The sequence below is a fragment of the Zonotrichia albicollis genome, chromosome 1 (genome assembly GCF_047830755.1).
Source record: "Zonotrichia albicollis isolate bZonAlb1 chromosome 1, bZonAlb1.hap1, whole genome shotgun sequence".
NCBI classification, from domain to species: Eukaryota; Metazoa; Chordata; class Aves; order Passeriformes; family Passerellidae; genus Zonotrichia; species Zonotrichia albicollis.
In genome coordinates, this window is record NC_133819.1 from 115,952,499 (window position 1) to 115,974,823 (window position 22,325).

General features: G+C 39.8%; 1 protein-coding gene across 2 annotated transcripts; it reads right to left on the minus strand.

Moving 5' to 3' along the window:
• Positions 1–1,522: 1,522 nt before the first annotated feature.
• On the minus strand, positions 1,523–22,247 carry LOC102070403 (DGAT1/2-independent enzyme synthesizing storage lipids). Of its 2 annotated transcripts, none has more exons than XM_074551126.1 (7): positions 21,976–22,245; positions 18,064–18,394; positions 15,550–15,714; positions 9,998–10,191; positions 7,782–7,842; positions 5,827–5,966; positions 1,523–3,819 (listed from the first exon to the last, which is right to left on the minus strand). In XM_074551126.1, the coding sequence occupies exons 2-7, from the start codon at positions 18,389–18,391 to the stop codon at positions 3,715–3,717; spliced, it is 993 nt and encodes a 330-aa protein (XP_074407227.1). In that variant the 5' UTR covers positions 18,392–18,394; positions 21,976–22,245; the 3' UTR covers positions 1,523–3,714. The 2 variants fall into 2 exon arrangements, 1 of the variants encoding a protein (XP_074407227.1); XR_012582471.1 differs by lacking the exon at positions 1,523–3,819 and adding an exon at positions 6,198–6,287 and having other exon boundaries at positions 21,976–22,247.
• Between the last annotated feature and the right edge of the window lie 78 nt (positions 22,248–22,325).

The window sequence follows — 22,325 nt, forward strand, 5'->3', positions numbered from 1 at the left end:
AGACCAGGTTGCTCAAAGCTCTATCCAGCCTGGCCTTGAACACTTCCAGGGATGAGGCCTCCAGAACTTTTTCTGGGCAACCTGTTCCAGTGCCTCACCACTCTCACAGTAAAGAATTTCTAATATCTAATCTAAACCTACTCTCTCTGGTTTAAAGGCATCCCTCCCTTGTCCTGTCACTACATGGCCTCATCCAAAGTCCCTCTCCAGCTTTCTTGTACCAGCCTTCAGGTACTGGAAGGTGCTCCAATGCCCCTTTGGAGCCTTCTCTACTCAGGCTGAACAACCCCAACGCTCTCAGCCTGCCTTCTTACGAGATACTTCAGCCCTCTGTTCACCTTCATAATTTTGAGACCATTTCTTTTGACTAGTCCTGAGCTCAAAAAAAAAAGTGAAGAAAACAGAGAAGTGTCATCAGATTATCTCTTGAAGTTTTAGCCGACACGTTTTGGAGAGTTATCTTACTTAACATGCATTTTCAGTACGACTATGCTCATGTAGCAATTCTGCGCTCTCCTACATTTACTTTTGGTACGGCAATTTTTTGATGCCAAAATAACACCAAGAAAAGCATCCTAGCGTCCATGATGGGCTTAATAGGGATTAAGCACTGTAGAGCTAACACAGTCATCATAGCCATATCTTCTCCACAGAATAATAGGATGAAGCAACATAATGCTATACTTGTACAGCAAACCCCACACTGGATGAGCCACACAGTTGTGTTGACAGCACTGATTAACTGCTCTACCTTGCATTTGCAGAGATTAATTTCATGTGAAAGCATCCTAATAATAGATGTTCAGACTGAGCTCTGCTATTACACAACAGGACAGTAAATTGGCCAGTAGGAGATTTGGGTTCTTGTTCAGAGATAATGATGAAGACCTGTCAGTACAGCAGTTGGTCTATTTCCAAACAACCTAAAAATGCATATCCTGCTTATGCTGCCCACATGGCAAAACATGTAATGTCTTCAGTGTATCTAAAGGCCAACCAGACAATCAGTGGTTTAGTCTAACCCTGCTAGAACTCCCTTTGAATACTTCTGCTTGATGCACAGCAGACCAAATCAGCTAAAAGGACACCGGGTCTATAACCTTGCTTGTGAGAGTATCCATCCACGTCTGCCTATTTTTCAATAAAACTAAGTAGGCAGTCATTCACACACCAAATATATACAAATAAACCTTACTAGTCAGTATTTATAGCCTATTTTCTGTTGCGTAACTTTTAACTAAAGTGGTATTGCAGTGTTTGTAAAGCCCCTCTGCAGCACAGACTGCAATTATTAAAACTCAGATCTTATTGTTTATGTGACTTTTTTCCTTTATTTCACTGTTGTCTGAATTATTTTTCCTTTCATTCCTTATGGGGTTTTGTTCCTTCCATCCCTATTCAGTCACTGCAAGGCAAGAAGGGAATCTCAGGGGTATGCAGCTGCTCAAAACCAATCAAGGTTCAGCAGGACTGGCCATATATCCATTCCATTTAGTTCAAACACAACACAAAACTTCAGAAGTCTGTTCCAGTTGTCAATTTTATTCAAAAGGTGTCTTCTATATATTTTTAATATATAGAAATAAATATGAAAGGCCTATACAAATATGAACACTTATAGAATACCAATACTGCCCTTCATTTTTTTATAAGGATCTTTCAATACATAAGGGGACAAAACTGCAGCAAATAGCCCACATACTTAATAAAATAAATTTTACAAAATCTCTGATAACAATGTCTGTCCATGTCTAACAGAACCTTTTAGATTGAGTTCTCTTTTACATACATGCAACCTCAACACAAAATACGTTCAGCTTTGACATGTTCATAACACAGACTGATGTACATTTTCCTCAAGATGGACAGTAAACAAAAGATCATACTTAAGTTATACTTCAATGCAGGAATTTAGCATTATCCTTTTTCATGACATGCTGACTTAACAGTATTTTTGAAACACAGTCCAATAAAGTAAAGGGAATGCAATCTTGCCTTCAAGTAAAACCCAGGTCACTTAAACTTCAGAATGGGCATTTGCTTTTACATAACATGATTCTTCCCAAAGCTTTAAAAATTTTAACACCACATAAAATGTTTTTGGTATAAGATAATGTCATAAAGTAAGCCTTTTGCTTCCTGTGAAACACATTTGATAGACAATTCCCCATTAAGTGATGTTTTTCTAACACAGGGCATCACCCACATGTAGTTATGCAATGTCACTAATTTACACATTTAAAAGAGCATAAAGCAAAGTATGTACTTAAATGGTGAGAGGAATGACTACTATATCAAATACAACTGCTCCTTCAAATGTTGGTTATTTGTTGGGTATCTTTTTGGGAGTGGGTATATTTTGCTTTAAGAAAAGGTCACACCCCAACAACATTGAAAGGCAACCACATCATATAGCAAAACCCTCTTTTTTTCTGAAGGAATCTGTCCTCATCCCAGAACTAAAAATTCCCAGATGTTAATTTATGAACTGTAGATCAAAATTCCTGGAAACTAGAAGAAATATTCCATGTATTTCCTATACAGACAATAAAACCATAGGCTTTATCTAAGAAAAAAATATAACTTTTTAAGTGCACAAAAGCCCAATCTTGCATCTCTCTCCTGTTGATTCAATTCTTTTCACATAAGGAAAATATACAGAACTTCTCTCTCATTCATTACTTAACTTATATAAATAACTGTTTGAAGAATATATTTAATAGTTTATTCACATACTAAATCTTAAGGGTATTTGGGAATGTCAATTCTGTTTTTCAAAAAAACTACTGCTTTTACAGTGTTGTAACAATTTTCTCTTTCCATCAAAATAAAAAATTTTTGAGCTTAAATTACTAAACAGTATTCTCATTTCTACTTCTTGATGTTTGAATGCTTGGCTCATTGTTTCAACAGAGAATATGTAGGTTCACTGAGAAATAAATGGGACAAGTCTCTTCTCAAGGGCGGATATCCAATATGCCTTGGCTTGGAATTGCAGTTGTGTTGTAGGGTTCTCATTCACAGCATCGGAGTGGTTTCTGGTTTCCATAACAATCCTCCTTGATCACTGTAGTTCTCTAATCAATTTTCACTCCTCTGAACCTTTTCTGAGCTCACCCAGCAAAACGAAACACTTTGCAACCCAGGTTTTGCAGGCATTACTAGAGGTTCTGCGGGCCAGAAGAGGTGGACTGTTTCCCAGCAGTGTGAGAGTTAACAATTTGAGGACAGTTTTCATATGTGTTGTATGGCATTAATCTGGCCCACAAAACCTCCTCACATTGATGAGGGTCAAGACAGTAAGACTCCAGGTCTGCAGAGGGTTTGACATTCAGGTTAGAGATCCATCATAGTGGGGATGGGAGACAGCGACAGACCAAAAGGATGACAGACCATGTACATACAGGCTTGCAGTATTATTTGAAAAAAACCCCAAAAACAAACCCGGATCAACAACCCAGACACTTCCAAGGTAGGAATGCATTTATCAAAAATTAAAGTTTGTTCCATTATGAATGATTTGAAGTTTGGGTTCCTGAGCTTGATACTGGACAGGGCAAAGGGCAAGGCCAAGGGACTTGTATCTTAAATTATACAGCAGTATCATTAGGACAGTATTTAAAACCTATTGTTAGAAGTATGAATAATTTACAAATGCGACTTTAAGAATATTATAACTAAATAGTAGTTATAGAAGCTTAAGCTCAGAAGACCTTAATCTTCTTTCTTTTGTGTTTGAAATCGTTCCATTAAAGCCCTAAATATATTTCCTGGTATTTTCTGGTGTTTGTCTATGAGAGCTTGGACTGCTGCTTTTGTCTGTAGGGAAAGAAAAAAGGTTTTGGTCAGAAAACCTCATTTTCATACTACTCATATAATAGCACAGTTTCTAGGCTCTTTTTAATCCTTTCAAATATGACAGATATATTGCAAATTCAAAACACTGTTCTTCCATATTTAAGCCCAGAGGATGTGATTGTGACAACACTGTCAAGAAACAGACCAACAAACTAGTATCTCTTCTGTGTGATAGCTGTGTTCACAAGCTGTATTAGTGATACACGAAAGTCAAATGACAACAGAGTAAATTCATGAAGAGACTTAGGTCTATAAAGCATGTTAAACACCTGCATGATGTACTGCAACTCAAACTCCTGCCTATGCCCAGATTTGCATCAATAACACTCTTCCAGTGGGCACCACCTTTGATTCTACACCTGCTCAGAAGCAGCACTGGAAACACCATTGTGTCTCAGCACATTTGACTTGTACAAAGTAATGCCCTCTGGGCCCAAGGTCCCTGAAGGGTCTGGTCCTGTGACACATGCTCAGGCCCCTTAGCTGCATGTGACAGCAGCCTTCACTTTCACTCAAAAAACAAGCAAGCCAAGGAGTCATGGCAGTTACTCTTATTATATAAAAGCTATATAGGGAACATGTAAAAGCAGGGCAACATGCAAAAGCTGGGTGAGAACACACTTCCTATTCTGCCCAGACAAGCACAGGCTCGGGAATTCTGCCAGAGAACAGAACAGAGATTTGCCTCTGTAAACCAGCAGTCAGCAAGGGCAGATAGTAGTAGAATATTGTTTGTTGGTACAAGCTCCCACTGTTTATATGGAGTAAGTGATCAACTGATATGTCCTGGGACAAGGACTTCATACATCTGGTCCTATGTGATTGTACAGATCTAAAATTTGTATTAGGTTAAAAATTTGAGCTTTATGTTCTGCTCTATATAATGGGAAAATGCATACTGTGCCATAGCCTGAAACATGAGATACAACTTCAAAATCACTCTAACTAAATAGGATTCTAGGGAATTCACATTCTTGGGGCTTTATTTAGCAGACTCTGAACTTAAGTCAGAAAATAGTGACGGTTGGCATAAATGTAAGATGTCAATGCATGTCTGAAAGTAACTTAAACACATTCTCTGCTGAAAGATAGTTCTGAAGTCCTGTCAGAGTGACCCCACAAAAGAAACAACCAGTGTTCCATAACCAGGGCATACATACTGCAGACAAACATTTTAAGGGTATTTTTGCACAGATCTAATCATAGGATAAACAGACAAAGAGACAACTGAACTGACACCTGCATGGTCAAGAAAAGTCTCTCTCTCAAGTGAAATTTTTAGAATATTTTAAGTGACCATCTGTGGAGTTTTCAAAAATACCTGTTTCAGCCCACTCCATCTCACTGCTCCACCACTTAACTGGTTTATGTCTTTGCACTGTGAAATCTATTAATAAACTGAATAAACATGAGGACCTGAAGATCCTTTCTATAAGGCATGTAAATCTGAATTAAGAGGAACATTTAGAAGTTAAATTGCTGGGCTTGAAGCTGGACAAAATAGAAACACACTAGACAAAGCAGTCAAATTATATATATTTTTTTTTCTTTAATTGTATGTAATTCCAACAGTTTGTGAACATAGATTTGCTATGTTTGAAAGGTTTCCTTAGTATCTTTATGAAAACACCAGGAAGCAGAATGCTTCCTCTTGGGTGAAGTGCTTCTCTCTATCAACTGAGAACTGTCTTGTTTTACCAAACTTCTTCAGTCTTTAAAGCAAGTTGTTTCTCAAAGCAAATACAGGGTGTAATTAACTTTATAAGACCTAGAACATCTGCAAGTTGCAGTAATAAAAAATATAGTATTTAAGAATGACATTCAGAGTTAGGCAAGTACAAAACTTACCATGATTCCACCAATTTCTATAACTGTCTTCTGGACAGAAATCTCTTGACAAGACTATTGCAGTAGTTTTTATCAGAACATTCAGTATTTTAAATTTACATATACAGATATCACTCTTACCTTTGTAGCTAGCTCCTCAGCAGTCATATTTGGTTCATATGGAATGGGTTCTCCAATAAATGTACGAAGCTTGACAGGAAACCCCCCGTACAGAGGAACTATTGGCAATCTAATACGCTCATATAGCGACCTAAGTATTTCTAATGTGAAAAAATGTGATTGAAAACAGGAGAAAGAAAGGTGGGGAAGGGAGAAGGGGAGTGGGGAAGGGTAAAGGAAGGAAAAGAGAAAGAGAAAGAGAGAGAGAGACACTGGGATTATTCTGTAAAGTTTTTGTCCCCACTATGCCTTAACATTGAAACTGGCTTGCAAAGTAATCTAGCTCCCAATCCAAACTCTCAAATAATGTGGCATCTCAAGTGCTATCCTACCTTGACTTTCATTTCCTAAAAGCTGCATTAATGCTATCTCAGACTTATTTCTACTCTAACTTGGTGTGAAATCTTTCCTCCAAAGAGTAGCTGAAACGAGAAGAAAGAAGAGGAGAGAAATTCAATAGCTGCCTCTCTGGAGAGGGAGAGAATCTTACACAATATAGGTTACAGGTTCAGCTCATTTGACAGGTTAGAATTAGAAACTAGTATTGGAAAACTGCATGTTCAGTCCCATTGAGGTCTACGGGATCAGAAATAGCCTTATCTGCCTAAAAGTCAGTCATGCTAACATACTGAATTGCTCTTTCAGATCACACACTGGTTGCAGTTAAACAACAAAAAAAGAGAAAAAGAAGGTATTTCAAACTGCTCTAAGAGGACACATTCTTCTCCACATGTCACCTTCTAAGCATTTATCCCAAATGTACCCAGAAGAGATTCTTTGAAAAATAAGCACTAATATTATAATTCTCAATTGCAGACAAGGAACTCCTTTAACTGGCATGCAGGCATAAGAAACTCCTTGCTGATCAAGATGTGGAATTTTCTGTACACAACCTATAAAAACAAAGACAAAACTACTGAAACTGGAGTAATACCTCCAGTGACCAAGAAATTACACTCCTCTAACAACTCTGTTGTAGAATGCAAGGAGCACAAATTATTTTAGCTTCAATTTCCTCAGTTTGGGATTCTCCTGAACACAGCAACAATTAATTGCTGTTGATTTTTGTACAAAATGACAAATGTGTGAATTATTCCAGCTTCTGCATCTGATGCCTTGGCTTTCTCCATGCAATATACAGTTCTTAAACAGAGGGGGAGAGAAACAGAACTGTGCTGCCCTGCAGCCTTCTGATGAAGGCGATGATGCCATGCTTGAGGCAGAACATGTGGTGTGGAGACTTGTTCAGGCCCCTCTGCTAGACAGTAACTAAGAGATACGAAAAAGAGGGAGTTTAACACTAGCAAATGAGCAGAGATGTGGGCATCTAATCATCCCAGAGATGGACCCCTCAGACAAAAGACCCATCTATTCATTTTCTGGCTGCAAGTTCCATAGAGATAAGGAAGGAGAGCTGCCAAATGCAAGGTTTTGTGAGGAACCACAGGTCTAGTGCAGAACAGAAAAGCAACTACAGATTAAATGTAGTTCAAAACATTCAAACTTTAAGTACAGGAAGAGGTATAAGCACAAAGCTTAAGGAAAACAGGAATAATGTGTCAGTTGCCAACCTGTTTGCTTTGCTTCTTAACAGACAGCAGGAAACCTAGGGTTGGCCTAGCAGATATAAGCAGAGAAAAAAGTGCCTTAAATCTTCCTACCTTTTTCTAGCTCCTTTTTTTCTTTCTTCTACTGCTTGTGCAAAAGAACACTTATGTGGAAAGTAACCTAGATGAGCCAATATCACATCTAATGCATACAAATATTAAATCCTAATAACATCTCTGAACTCTACCAGAGAGCAAACATCAAGAAACAAGGCCGTGTTAAATCTCAAGCTTATATGAGGATTATTTCTACAGATAGGCTAAACATACATGGAAAAATAAACTACAGAAAAATAGAAAATATCTTACTTATTCCTCCTAATGTCCTAAAGCCTTCTCGAACATTTTGTGTAAACATAGGAATGATGGGCTAGGAGGGAAAAAAAATAATTAAGAATTTAAGATAGCACTATCTAAAAAATTTCTACCTCAATTAAAAGGCAAATTAATTTCAGAAGTGTTTCTCAGACAAGGATATATATAGAGGGTAAAACAGGTATTCTGAAGTTCTTCTGTGACCTTCTGCCATGAGGTTTCAAACTGAAGAATACAAGATCCCAGTGAGTCACTTTTTCAGCAAGTCTATAAGAGCAGTCCAGAATTTCATTACCTATGGAGCTTTCAGGTGTCCCTCCCCCCATCTAGCAGTGTTTGCACAGTTGTGACTTAAGTGCTTAAACCTCCTACCTAATTTGTAGTTATGCTCAAAGGGAAGGATTCACAGGATTGGGACACTAAACTTGTCTGATTCCTCTCTGCTATGCTGATGGTATTGCTTCACACTTGATGTGTCATATTCAATACATGTCCATGACTTATTTCTGCTAATGCATACTTGGAATGGTGTTGAATATTTCAAGTTTTTATTGCTGTTTTTAAAATTGCAAACAGCTGTCAAGATTTGTAAGAACCATGAGAGGGTTAGCTATTATATAAAGTTTTTCAATAGCATTTTATAGTATGTCCCCACTACACACAGCATCATCAGAAATACAGAACTCTTTATGGGATTTTCATGAACTCAAATTCTTTTAAACTTTTTAAAGACAAGCATGGGGATGAGCTAGCACATGTAACTTTCCAGACATGCATCAAGTTTGGTGTTTTTTGAGAGGAAAAAAAGGTCTGTAAATAATTACAGAGAATAAAAGGAAGTGCAGTTGCCTAAACTGAATGCATACAAATGTCTTTATTCTTGAACAATCTTATTTGGAACATCTTACTTTCGAGGCAGAAGTAGAAATTTTTGTTTATATGACAGAAATTCTGGCAAAAAATCTGCTGAAATCAGACAACTTCAACACACTGAATTAGACAAATTTTTCTGATATTTCAGACAAATTCTTCTTTTCATGAGGAGTTCTGCTTATGATTCAAGGTGACTTAAAAGTTCATCTTTAATCTAAATAAAGATGATTTTCCCACTTTCAGCCTGTCTCTAACACTCTTTCTATTTTACTGCATCTCTCAGGGGTTTTTTTTTAGGGGAATGAAGCTACACACCTTGTGAGTGCATAAAGGGAACCAACACACATCCAATTAAATAAATGCAACTAGCACAATCACAGCTGAGTCTCAAGCATAGCCTTTCACATGCTATTGTAATACATTAGTAAAATCTAAACCTGTTGAAAATGCCTGCTTAAACAGTGTTATTTTCCTTGTGAGAAAAGCGATGAACACTTAGGTTTTAAAGTATTCTATTTCTGTGTAAAATCCACAGATTGATTTAGCTAGTCTTCTTTGACAGTAGCTAAATATAAAACTCCTGGTGTGAGACTTGCTTTTAAATTAGGTATATGCAGACCTATGGACATATGCAGACATCTTCCAAGTATAAATCTTGAACAGAAGGGATTCTGAAATGATTACTAAAATAGTTACAATTCAAATATATCTCACACACTGTCGTGCCTCAGCATTTGGTCCCCTATGAATAACTACCTGCCTGCTGACCAGGCCCAATGCTGTACATTAGAACTGAAGAGTTCACACCAGTGACCAGCCCTGGACATCCCCACTACCATACAATGTCAATACAGTACAAAGTGTCACTGAGCCCACACCCTGCTGGGTCACACCACACTTCAGTGACAGAACAAACACACACATGGAGTTAGACTCTATGATCCTGATGGTCCCTCCCAACTCAGCACATTCTGTGACTCTGATATAGAGGGTTGTTTCCCAACCATGATGGTCAGGGAGGGCTAGGCCATCACAATACTAACCAGCTATGTATAAAACATCACATGCTTATAAGGAGAAACCATCTTGTATTTCATCTCTTGTTCTTTTGAACTCCGGATTTCCTAACCACACTATGCTTAGCTGACTCATAAGCCTTCTTATCTATCAAAAGCACCAAAAAGAGTCAGGAAATCTAGCTGTTAGAGCAAGCAGACCATACTCATGACAGTCAGAAATCTAACATCAAATACATGATAATCAAAACAGCTTTCTCTGGAAGAAAGTACTAATAACTTAGCTTTCTTTGCTTCTCTTCCATTACGTGTCATTCTTACCACTTTTGCATCAATGGCCACCTGAGCAAAGCCCTTCCGATCGCTCCACAAAATATTGTACGTCTCATCGCTGAAGAGAGCTTCCCGAAGTCCTCCTGGGGCAATGGCCAATAGATGGCCCTGCTCCAGAGTCCTGACACAAGCTTCTTTTGGTCCATGTATAACTCCAAACACATCAAGTAGTATTCTGAAACCTGCAGGGGTAAGATAACATTAATTCCAAAAGCGTTAATTCATACTACCAGGGATTACAGATCCCCAGCACAGAACACTATGGCTAAAATTTAATTGTCTAATAAGCTGTGGCCCACAGCCCCCAAGAGGGACTGAAGCATTAAGTCTAACTTACAGATTTTGGTCTGCAAAGTTGAAGATTTAGAGGTTTCAGTGGCTTTTTGCCATAGTAAAGTCAGGTGCTAACCCACAGTCAGGACTAAACTGAAAAAGAACTGTCAAGCACTCTGTGACATCTTTCACATGTCCCTTCAAAGGAGTTGTTTGACTCAAGGGCACTGGCTCCTTGCCCAAGCTCCACTGTTCAAACACAGCACAGTCCAAACAGAGAGCAACAAGAAGCAAACTAGGAAATTTGTGGTTCTGTTTTGTGAACCTCAGCAAAGAACCGTAGTGCATAAGGAGGAGAATGAGAAAGAAAATGCATCATTCTCTGCATTATGGATCACTGGAGCAATTGACTCTGGTTCAGTCTGTGAGTACCTGGATGCCATTTCATACAGAGAAGCACCTGGTAAGCCTCAATTGGGTACACTCACTTTCTCTTAATATTATAACTGAAGTCTTTTACCTAATGTTACATAAACTCCTCAGATCACCTTGAATTTGACATGCATTCGGACTGTACCCCTCAAGAAACAGTAGAACATCAAAAATTTGCTACAGTCATCAAAAGGAACACATCTGATCAATTTAGACAACTAGCCCGTTGTTAAAGGACATAGCTACCACAGACCTCTGTTTGCAGGAAATAAGTCCTGTTTGGTTGGTTCAATAGATTTTCAACTTATACAGTATTTATGAGTAGTGCATACCAAAATGGTAACTTTGAATGACTGGGCAGTAAGGGAAACATTATTTCTCTTCCTTGAAATTTTCCACCAAAGCAAACAACCTTAACAGCCATAGACAAGCACAAAGAACTGATCTAGTCAAGTTTGCCTCTTGATAACAAATGAATAGCTGTGACTATAAACACACATTTGCTACATACACACACATGCTAAAGGAGAGCCCAAAGAAAGTTAAGAAGACAGAGGTCCATCTTCTCTTAGAGCCTGCATAAACTAAGAGCTTGGGAAGAAAAGCATGAAGCAACACATCATTAGTTTATTCTTAACTAAACTCTGATCTCTAGTATTTTTAACTAGAGTGAGTATAATTCTCCCAACTCATCTCCATACCCAATTAGGCTCTGTCCATACACATGGCCACAGAACACAAGCTGCATTACACCTGTCTCATATTTTGCTGTGCCTGCCTCACACACTGCTGATGACACTCAGTCTTCATCCAAAAGCATTTGCATGGAAGAACACCTGGAACTGAAAGTCATTTCTTTCAGGTGCTTTTTTTTGGGGGGATTTTTAATAGCTGATTTTTACAATGCTTGACATTCCCAAACTAATTAAAGCTCTCTGGAATGTACCTGGTGGTAAAAAGCTGCCAGTCTCCAAGTCCTTTCTGTCAGTGAGCTCAGGAGACAGACAAAACAGTAATTAAAATGGTTGAGATGAACAGGAAAAGAGACTCCAAGGAAACAAGGACTGTGACAACACCGTTTCTGCATTGGATACAATGAGGAAGGGGTGAGGGGGAGGGTGTGTGTGACAAAGCAAACATCATGAGTTTGTCCAGTTCATTTATCAGTAAAAAAAAGAACATAATATTGTCAGAATACAGACAAAAAATATACTAAAGAATAGTCATCCAAAGAAGTTTTAAGTCCTCAGAAAATTTCTCAGCTGTATATCCCCCTTTGATTAGTATCAACTTTATATTCTGAGCAGTGCTTCACAGCCTTGCCAGCAGATCACACATTACTACTGATACCTCTGCTTCAGTACCAAAGAAGAACCTGGCTCCCTTAAAGGAGCTGAGAGATGCAATCTGACACAATGGCCCAGACAGGACAGCCAGTGTACCTGTATCCAAGGCAAAGGTCACCACTAAGTTAAAAGAAACACTGGGGTAGTACCAGGTAGCACTGCATGAAAGAAACCAAGAATCTGTTTTTCCATTTTAAATAACAAAACAACTCTCTAAATTATCTAAACACAATTTTTCAGCCATGCAGAACATTTTCTTCCAGACACCAAGAAGTTCAAACTTAATTTTATTCCACAGTTCAACCCAAACTCTGCCCTTTGCCCCAACATACTCTTCTCCTATTTTCCACAAGACTGTATTGGCAGAAATGTTTGAAAACCTTTTGAAGAGCATCCAGTAAGGCATGTAATACTGCTCTCAGCTTGTGCACTATGTACACTTTTCTATCTTGGCCCCAGTGACTGTAATATCAGGGCTGTCAGCTACCGGATAGCAGGATAGCAAGGATGTCATTGTTTTCCCATTTTCCTTTAGGATCCCAACAGTGAGGAACCATTTAGACCACTGAATCCAACCTTCCATAGCTGTAGATAATTCACACATATATAGGTGCAGAGCATCTAGTCCACAAGATACTTTGCAACACCTTCTGCATGTAACACACAAGAAGCCAAAGCTCCTTTCCTCTGCAACATTACAGGAAAGGGACTGTCTTAGTTACATAAACTAGCAGGCAACCTTTTAAAGAGGGCTCCTAGATGACTTCAGGAAGCAAAAATGGCCCATACTATAGCAGAGGATGATGGAGAACAACACAAGTGAAATCTCAGTCCTCTCTGAATGCATTGGGTAAAGGCTTTCTCCTAAACTTAGAGAAGTCAATGGTTTTCCAAGCACTACACAGCTAAGAGTCTAAAGGCAACAGAAAGCAGGAATATTTGGTTTGTTTTTCCCTGTGGCAAACCTCTAGTTATAAAAGAAGGAAAAAAGAATTTACATGACCATATTTTATATCCTTCTCCTCCAAAATATAAGAAAAGTATACTTAATACTGACACAATTTTGACACATCCATGTGTGTCTAAACAGACTCCCCAAATGCACCATCACCCTGTCCCATTTCCCCTGCATTGAGCATAATAACTTTTGGTTAAAACATCTTCTGAAAAGGCATCCAATTTAATCTGAACACTTAATCAAGATCAGACAGCCTCAGTATTAGGATAAAATTATGCAGTCTTTCTGGTTTGATTCACAAGGGAAGCAGCATCTACCTAAGCTGTCAGTCGTAGATTACTGTGCTTATTTTGAAACAATCCACAATTTTCTGGGGTCTTTGGACTTGTCTCCTTGAACAGCCTTAATTCCTTCACAGAACCAGAGAATTATGTAGATATGAAGGAAGCTGTGGAGGTCATCTAGTCCAGCCTCCCACTCAAAGCGGGTTCTACTAGATCAGGCTATTCAGAGCCTCACCCAGCAGAGTTTTGAAAGTCTGCAAGGATGGAGATTCCCCACATTGCCTAAGCAATCTCTTCAGGTGTCTGATCACTCTCGTGGTAAAATACCTTTCCACATGTCTAATCAAAATTTCTTGTGTTGCAACATGTCTCTGTTACTTCTCAATCTATCACTGTGCACCTATAAGAAGAGTCTGACTCCCTCTTCTCCCCACCCTCCCACTAAGTCACTGAAGATAGAAACAGCGTCTTTCCACACCCCTTATCTGGTAAACACCAAACAAATCCAGTTCTCTCAACCTCTTTTGGTACACTTTGTGTGCTCCAGACCCCTAAAATCCACTGAACCTGCTCCAGTGTGTCAGTGCACTCTCTACCAAGGAGTCCCAAACTGAACACCACGTCACGGGATGTGCTTGCACAGGTGCCATGCCAAGGGAAAAAAATTTCTTCACTCAAACTGGTGGCTACATTCATGCTACAAAGGCTCACCATGCAGTTCATCATCTTTGCTGTAAGGGCACACTGCCAACTCACATTCAGCTTGTTGTCCACTAGAATCTTAAGTCCCTTCCTGCAAAGTCTCCTTTTATCCACAGTACTGTTGCACAGAATTGCTCATCCCAGCTGCACAGCTCTACATTTGTTTTTGTTGAACTTCATAATATTTCTGCCACTTGAATTCTATGAAGTCACTCTGAGGAGAGGCTTTAATGCCCAGTATATCAGCAAGTCCCCCAGTTTGGTATCATCCGTGAATTTCCTGTGCATGCTCCAGGCCCTCATTCAGGGGTACTATAAAAACACTACACAGCAGTGGTCTCAGTATCAATCCCTGAGGAATGCCTGTAGCTGTTGGCTAGATGTTGTATCACTAAAACCAGTTCTTCAAGATCAGCCATTCAGCAAGGTGTTTCTGCAATGCTACTGAATGATATTTGGGGGACTCATAAGTATTCTCCCACTTAGAGCCTGATTTTAAAGCAGAAAAGTAGCAAAATATAATGCCCCATTTCATAAACATCTGTGCCTATAAAGATACAATACAGAGCCAAATCTGCATCATGAAGTAGGTTATATTACTCATCTGTATGCAAAAGATTTGATGGCCACTGATAAATAAATCTGTTGGCAAAAGCAGTTGTAGAGGCAAAGCAATACTGTAATCAGTATGAAAAAGCTCTTTTCAGGAACTAAGGCTGAAATAAATCTATACCAACAAAAAGACAATTTTCTTATATGAGTTGGTTCTACTAAAACCACCAGTACACTACAGGATTCTCCTTAGAACATCTGTGAATTGACAGGCCTTTAATCACAAATCAAACTTGGGAAAGAAAGTGGGTACTACTGCATTCCACACAGACAACAAAAAAACCCCTCACATAATTAATTTCACCAATTGTCAGTGCATTTCAACAGGCTATCCAGCCAAAATCTTGCCCTCAACATATTTTTCATTTTCTATCTGCTTCTCCTCATGTTTCACACAAACATGTTGAACACCTCTCTAGCTTTCCTCCAAAACATATTCTACTCAGAACAGTCTTCCTGGGCACAGGTTCCACTGCCTGCCATCCTCAACTGGAAAAGAGTTGGGTGGAATACGAAAATACACTGTCTCTTCAGACTAGTATTCTTAACTTATAGGGCATTTGTTCCAAAAGGTTTAATTCTTAATCAATTCACAACACTCATTCTGCCTATATTAATGAAAAAGAAACATTTTATTGAAATCTTTGCTAATGATTAATACAGAGAACACTGCTTTTCCTGCAATCTCCTTTTCTTTGTTTCTAAACACCCTAGAGTCATTGGAAAGTGTTGCCCAGACAGGACTATGTCCCATCCTTGCACGGGCCAGTCTCATTCTTCTTTGTAAAGAAGATGCTCTGTTCCAAAACTTTCACTAAATTTGTCTGAATGTCTGTTCTGAAAGCTGTGCTCCTGCAACACAATTTTTATTAATTACACAATTAAAAAATTCAAATAATTCCAAAACTGCTTGTTTATAATGAAGTGTGTTACCTGGTACTCTAAAGACAAAATGATCAGCTACTACGCTGCAGTGCCTCTTGTTCATTATATGAAGTCTAGCTGTGAAATAGATATAGTCCACAGGAGTAGCTCCATGATAAAACACAACAAGTCCTGGTCCTTGAGGAATATTTTCGACACCATGAAGCTCATAACCTGTTAGGAGTTAAAAATGTAGCAGGTGTTAAACTTTTATATAATTTTATGGCAAAGAAACTAACTTTGCAGCAAGCTGGCAAACTAAAACCAGCATGGATTGAGAAGTGATAAGAGCAAAGTGACCAATAATAAGTCAAGAAATAACTTGCAGTATCTACAGGAAATACAAGTTGCTTCAGAGAAAATACAAGTTTCATTTATGGCACCACACTTAAGGAAAGAGAAAAAAAAACCAAAAACCCAGCACTAAAACAAAACACCCAGTCACACTATTTCAAACTGTATAATTTATCTTAATTTTTTTTGTTCACTGTTTTCAAGGCTGCAAAGTCCTCTGAATCAATCATTCAAAAGAAATCAAAATACAGACTGGAGTGGTGAAACAACTATTTCAAGGTGTTAGTAACCTTTCAAAGCTTATTGCCGTCAGTGACTGTTTTAGAAGATTTGACATGTCATCACACATTTTCATGTCTCCTTTTACTCCAGGATATGAAGCTTATCTTTGCTTCTTCTCTCCATGTTATACCTGTTCCAGCTTTCCATCACTATATACTAAAAGCTATTTGGCACTATATAGGTCTAGCTGAAAAATACGTAAACACACATAAGCTTCTTCCTGACCTCACATTTCTATTCAAGTCACAGGGCAGAATATATTTAATTAACACAAAATGCATCAGTTTAGAACATACTCAGTTAACACCCAGTAGTACTGTTACAGTATCTTTTTTACAATAAAATAAAACAAGCAAAAAGAAAACACCCCAAAAAAACCACCCTCAACCAAATTCTGTCACATCTTCCAAAGTTAATCACATCTGCAATTCCTATTCCATTAATTTAATTCTGAAGGTACTCCTGGCTCTTCTCTGTTTTACTGTGAAGCTGCAACACATTGCAAGTGTATCATCTGTCCCATCGCAAGGGATCCTTACTGTACTCCATGCCAGCCAACTAACACACATGGAATTGGCATAATACATGCAAAGTTACAGGTATCAATCAGCCCATTTGGGGCTTTTTGGTTGTAGGGTTGTTGTTTTTTTCTCCTCTTTTTTTTTATTAATGCTGTTAGATTTCAGGATGGAAAGTTCTTCTTATGATATCCTGATGAATCAATGAGGGAAAAAATAACTGGAAAACATTTCATTCTTTAGCAAGACAAGTGTATAGATAAGAGGGAAGCAGCTGGCAGGGCAGAAAAAAAGTCACAGCTCTCAATGAGGGACCAGATAAGAATCTTCTTGCACAAATAAAATGTCAGACCTTAGGAAAAGAAAAAGTTACTAAGGATTAAAAGAGCCAAGGTTTTAAAAAATAATTTTCTTGTGAAAAAAAAGTAAATAGCTTTTTATTGTGAAGTGAGCATTTTAAGCTCTTTGATGTAGCTGTTGATTTTGATGTAGTGTACTTTCTTAGATTTGAAAGTTACATCTTAGTCTTACAAAGCCTGTCTGATACAGCTGCTGCACCATCTGGTTATCAATGCCTTGAAAACCCACTTCTCTTTGACTAGAGAACAAATAGAGATGATTTTCAAGAAGCATTTATTTTTTATGTAAATTGTTCTTAAGTATCTCTTTCTCCTTTAGCTGCATCTAGACTGAATGACTCTGAAAGAGACTTGTGATTTCCTTACAGAGAAAAGCCAAATCATTTATTAAGTCTGTCTTCATAAAGAAATAATAGAAGAAGGACAAAGAACAAGGCCCTTAGTTTTGACATTCTAGTAGTGAAAGCAGTAGTCCAAAATACAAAGATAAAGAAAAAAGTAGCGTTCTGTAACAGTGTCAGGCTCTGAAGTTAATTTCAAGAAGGAACTAAGTGCTCCTTTTAGCCATCATTTGGCATTTCATGCAAGACTGGTTAAGTGCAATTAAACTATGCTAACATCTGCTGGCTGACATACTAGCTATCAGGGAACTGGCATTAAACTTCCAGTCTTCACATATTAACCCTGAAATGATACAGTTAATTGATCTAGTTTTTAACACAACATACATTTCAAGTCTTCTTCAAATGAGGAAATCCAGCAATTGTTATAAAAAGCATAAAATGGAAAAAAAAGGCACTTAAGAAAATTGTGCATATATTCAACCAGAACAGAGATGTCACTTTATAGCAGCAAAGGAATAAATGCATAAGACAAAAAACCTACATTCAAAAAAGTCTCAATGTCTTTTTTTTTCTGTCTCAAGCACCACTGACAGTCATTCATAAAACAGAAAAAACCCTGAACTGGCATGCACCAGCAGCAACAATCAGGCATATCGTGATAATCTAGAAAACTAAACAAAGAATAAGAGCTTCAGAAGTTTTAATGAAAGGTCAGATCTCACTTACCATGCCATATTCTTCCATGTCCATCCCATATGGTTGCCAACATTTCTCTTGCACCTATCCAAACATCATGGGAATAAGCTTCCTTTATTTCATTCTTCCTTTTATAAATATGAAGCCAGAGAATGGAAACATAGAAGAGAATGATAATAACTCCTGGAAGTACAAAGACTACTACAAGTGGAAACAGCACCCATAAAATGTAAAATGCATAACTCAGATAATCTCCAATATCCTCCACACCAGTCCATTCTTCCAGAATGTAAGTCAGGCAAGTTAAGTAGGACATAGATGCCAGTCCTGCAGTACAGGATTCATTTCCACCTGTCATCTCCTGTTTAAAATAAAATTTTAAAAAAATTATATGAATAAATCTTTCAAAAAATAGATCTGTCTACACTGTTTAATCATATAATAAACCTCTCTTATGCATTTTATTCATATACCATTTACCCCACATCCCAGCAGCACCTATTAGAAACATAAGAGTTTACACAGCAAAACTTTTACTTGACATTTACAGTCCTTTTCTTTTGGGTACTGGAAATGCTGACAATTTTAATGGAGAAAGATGATGCCACTGCCTAATTTCAGGTTAGGATTTTATCTCACTGAAAACTGTTCAACTTGCACAGACCCAGAACATTTATACTCTTACCAATACCAATTATTACTGAATTTTTAAATTTCAGATAGCTGTATTGATTAGTCTAATTTATTGTTACAATAAAATAAAACCTTCACTCAAGCACTAACTACAACAGGAAACAGCACAATCTCAAATCCAGTGCTTTAAAGAAAACCTACTGAACACTTCCACTCATTATAAGCCTAGGACATCTCAGGAAGAAGACTCTCTCAAATAAGAAAGTCTCAGCCCTGGAGAGACCTTAACTTGTACAAGGAAATTTACTGATAGTGACAGGTCAAGACCCAGAGCACAACACTGAGAGGCAGCAGAAAGGACAAGGGAAAAAAGTTCACAAAAAGTCCTCTTTAGAATTTTAACTGCTCTGGTTTTACTGTGGTTATTCATAAGAATCTCTCCAGTCCAGTACTAGCTCCTAAAAAGTTACCAGCCCACATAAGTCAAGCCTGCAATTTCAGGCTTACTGTAACTCTGGAGCCACATTTTTTTTTCTTAGCTTTGTACAATTTAGGGGACAACTTGCTATTCATTTCACCTTCTAAACACAGGACAGCCTGAATGCTCAGCTATGTTAACTAGAATACTTGAACAGCAAACCTCTGGGTACAAAAATTATTCTAGGCTAGAAAAAACTGGTTGATCAATATTCCAACTTCTGCTAGTCAGGACCAAGAAGAAAAAATGTTGCAACTGCAAAAGAGGCTTGTAGAGAGAAATGGAAGAACAGCATTTCTAAGAATGAACTTAATCTAAGCTTGAAGCTGTTGTGTTTTGTTTATTAGAGTGGGACTTACAGCAGGTATGACTGCAAAGCTCCTATGCCTAGACAGACACGTATGTCTAGCACTCTTTTACTCTTGCTCTGGTTTTGCAAGAAACAAGAGACTGAAATACTGAAGATAATATTGCTTTCAGAACACCAGTGACAACAAAAATTACAAAGCAGATCAATTTTCCTCCACGTTTGCTAAGGAACATTGAAACACATACTAGAGTAGAACTCATTTCACTTATTTTCCTACCTCAATCTTCTCTCACATTCTGACAGAGCAAGGATGTCCCTTTCCCTTTGGTTTTGGAAATCAGCCTCTACCCACATTACTCAAGGTACCTAGCTCCTATTAATAAGAAGAAAGCTAATCTTTGCTCCCACAATCCATTGCTGTTCCAAACTAATTCAGGCTTACGACATTTTGCTCCTCAGCGTGTTCTTGAGGACAGTGTGATGGGCAGCTGATTTATCTCCAGCCAGTATAAGCACACAGCAGCAGTGACATGTCCTTCACTGAATTCATGCACCCCTGTCTTTGGGGTGTGAATTAGGGGGAAAGGATGGGAGAGAAAGTGTGTGGGAGAGCAAGAGAATGCTCTTTTTCATTCCAGTTGCCAGAGCTGAACTACAGAACCTGTCAGGCAGCAAACACCCACAGCAAGTGAAAGAAACACAACTTGTGCGACCAAGCAAGATTTCGGAGTAGTATTCAACACCACAATATTAATCAGATTGTTATGTCTGGACTTCTCCAATGGCTCCATCTACCACCTAGAGAACAGTATGGAGTATGGATTATGGCACAGAAGAATTTTTTCAAAACTGAGAGGTGATTATGAAGCTTAAAGGAAGACCTATAGCTATACTCTCTCACTTATTATATACTTTTATTTGTTTAGGGCTTTACCCAAACCCCAAATCCTCCATCAAGTAAATTTAAAGTCCTGTTCACACATGTCAGTCTTGCAAAATAGTACATGTCCTTTTGCCTGTAATGCTCAATGCAATACCTCAAATGCAATCACCACAGTTTTTAAAGTTTACTTGCATATCTGTGTGCTAACTTGCAACAGAAAATAAGATCTCACATCTTCTCTGCTACCAGCCACAGAGGTAAGAGCTAATGCACTGCCTTCCCTCAGGAACAGTCATCAAATCTACCCTGAACAAGGCTGCTTCCTCATCTTGAGGAGCATCACAGGATAAGTTATACTGAAATTTATACTGTCCAACCTCTTCCTAACTAGCCAGATAGATCAGGTTGTCCAATGACATATCCAGTCCAGTAGTATTCTGGACTGGATCTCCATGGATGGAGATCCCACAGCTTCTTCAGGCCCCTAATCCAGTGCTTGAATACCTTCCTGGTGCAAATGTTTTTCTTTGCTAGAGTTCCCCTTACCACACCTTGTATATGTTGCCTCCTGTCCCTTTGCTGTGAAAATTCTACTTCCCACATCCATTAAGAGCAGCAGTAAGGTCATCACAATGTGAGTGCTATGGCAGTGAAGAAGGGAAGGCAGATTATGATCCAAAAAAGCCCAGAAGTTCCACATTGAACACAGGTTCAACATAGTTCTTATGTGCCACTAACAGATAACAACACTTCTCTGTTCCAACTTGCTGTTCAAAATACACGTTTTTAAGTTCTAACTTGCTAATGTAGCAGCTTACCTTTTTCACTAGTTCACAAAGGCACAATTTCTCGTTTGACTAATTACAGTGCACACCAACTTATGCTTACACTTCAAGCTTTATGATGTGGAAACAAGGCTAACACACAATTCCCGTCACTGACTTCTGCACATGACCCAGAAAAGTCCTTAACTAAACTACAACGGAGGCCCTCGGCTGCAGGGGGCAGATGCTGGGATAAGTGAGACCCTACAGATCAGGACAGAAGGAGCGACTATGGCCAGCAGCCCGCTCTGCCGTAAACGACACATAGCACCATTTCTGCATGCATATGCAATGTGCAAGTGAAACCTCTGGAGGACATCCCAGTGTTTCCAAACTAGAAAGGCACTGAGAAGCAGCAGCTACGACACGTCCCTGCCAGCAGAAACAAACACACGGCAAAGGAGGGCGTTTCTACCAGAACTAGCACTGCCACCACAAGCACACCAAAAAAACCTCAAAACAAACGAAAAGTAGCAGAAGACCCTGATAATCCTGCTAAAGTCACCTGCGACAGGAGAGAGCCTAGAGGATGGTTTAGCCCTTGTTTCGGCCCAAGGACAGGGCGGGCTCTGGTGCCGGCGGGCGGGCGGCCGGGGGAGGTCGGGGCTCGCTCTCCCGGCCAGAGGGACTCAGCCCCGGCCCGGCTGCCCCCGCCAAGCGCCCCCGGCTCCCACCGAGCTCCGCCCGCAGCCCTGTGGCTAAAGCAAGGCCCCGAGCTCGGCGGAGACAGAGGCCACCACGGCGAGCCACCTCCCGCCCGGGCATCGGTGGGCCAGGCCCGGGCCCCTCCACCCGCCCGGCAGCGCCCACTCACCTTGCCCTGGCGGCGGCGGGACCGGCTCCGGCCCCGCGTCCCTGCCGGGGCCCGCTTTTACTCTCCGCCCGCCGCCCCCGCGGAGGCCGGGTGCCCGCGGGGCGGCCGGGCCGGGGCGGCTCCCAGCGGGGGGCGGGGGCGGGCGGGCGCCCTGCGGAGCGGGGGCGGCGGCGGCGGGGGCGCGCAGGGCAGCGGGAACTCCGCGCCGCCGGGGGCGCGGCAGCCGCCCGGACCCGCGTCCGGCACGCACCGCCCGCCGCTTCCGCCGCGGCGGCACCGGGCGGGCGCCGCCAGGGGGCGCGCGGGCCCCGCGAGTGGGAGGGGCGGGGCGGCGCGGGCGGAGGGCGCCC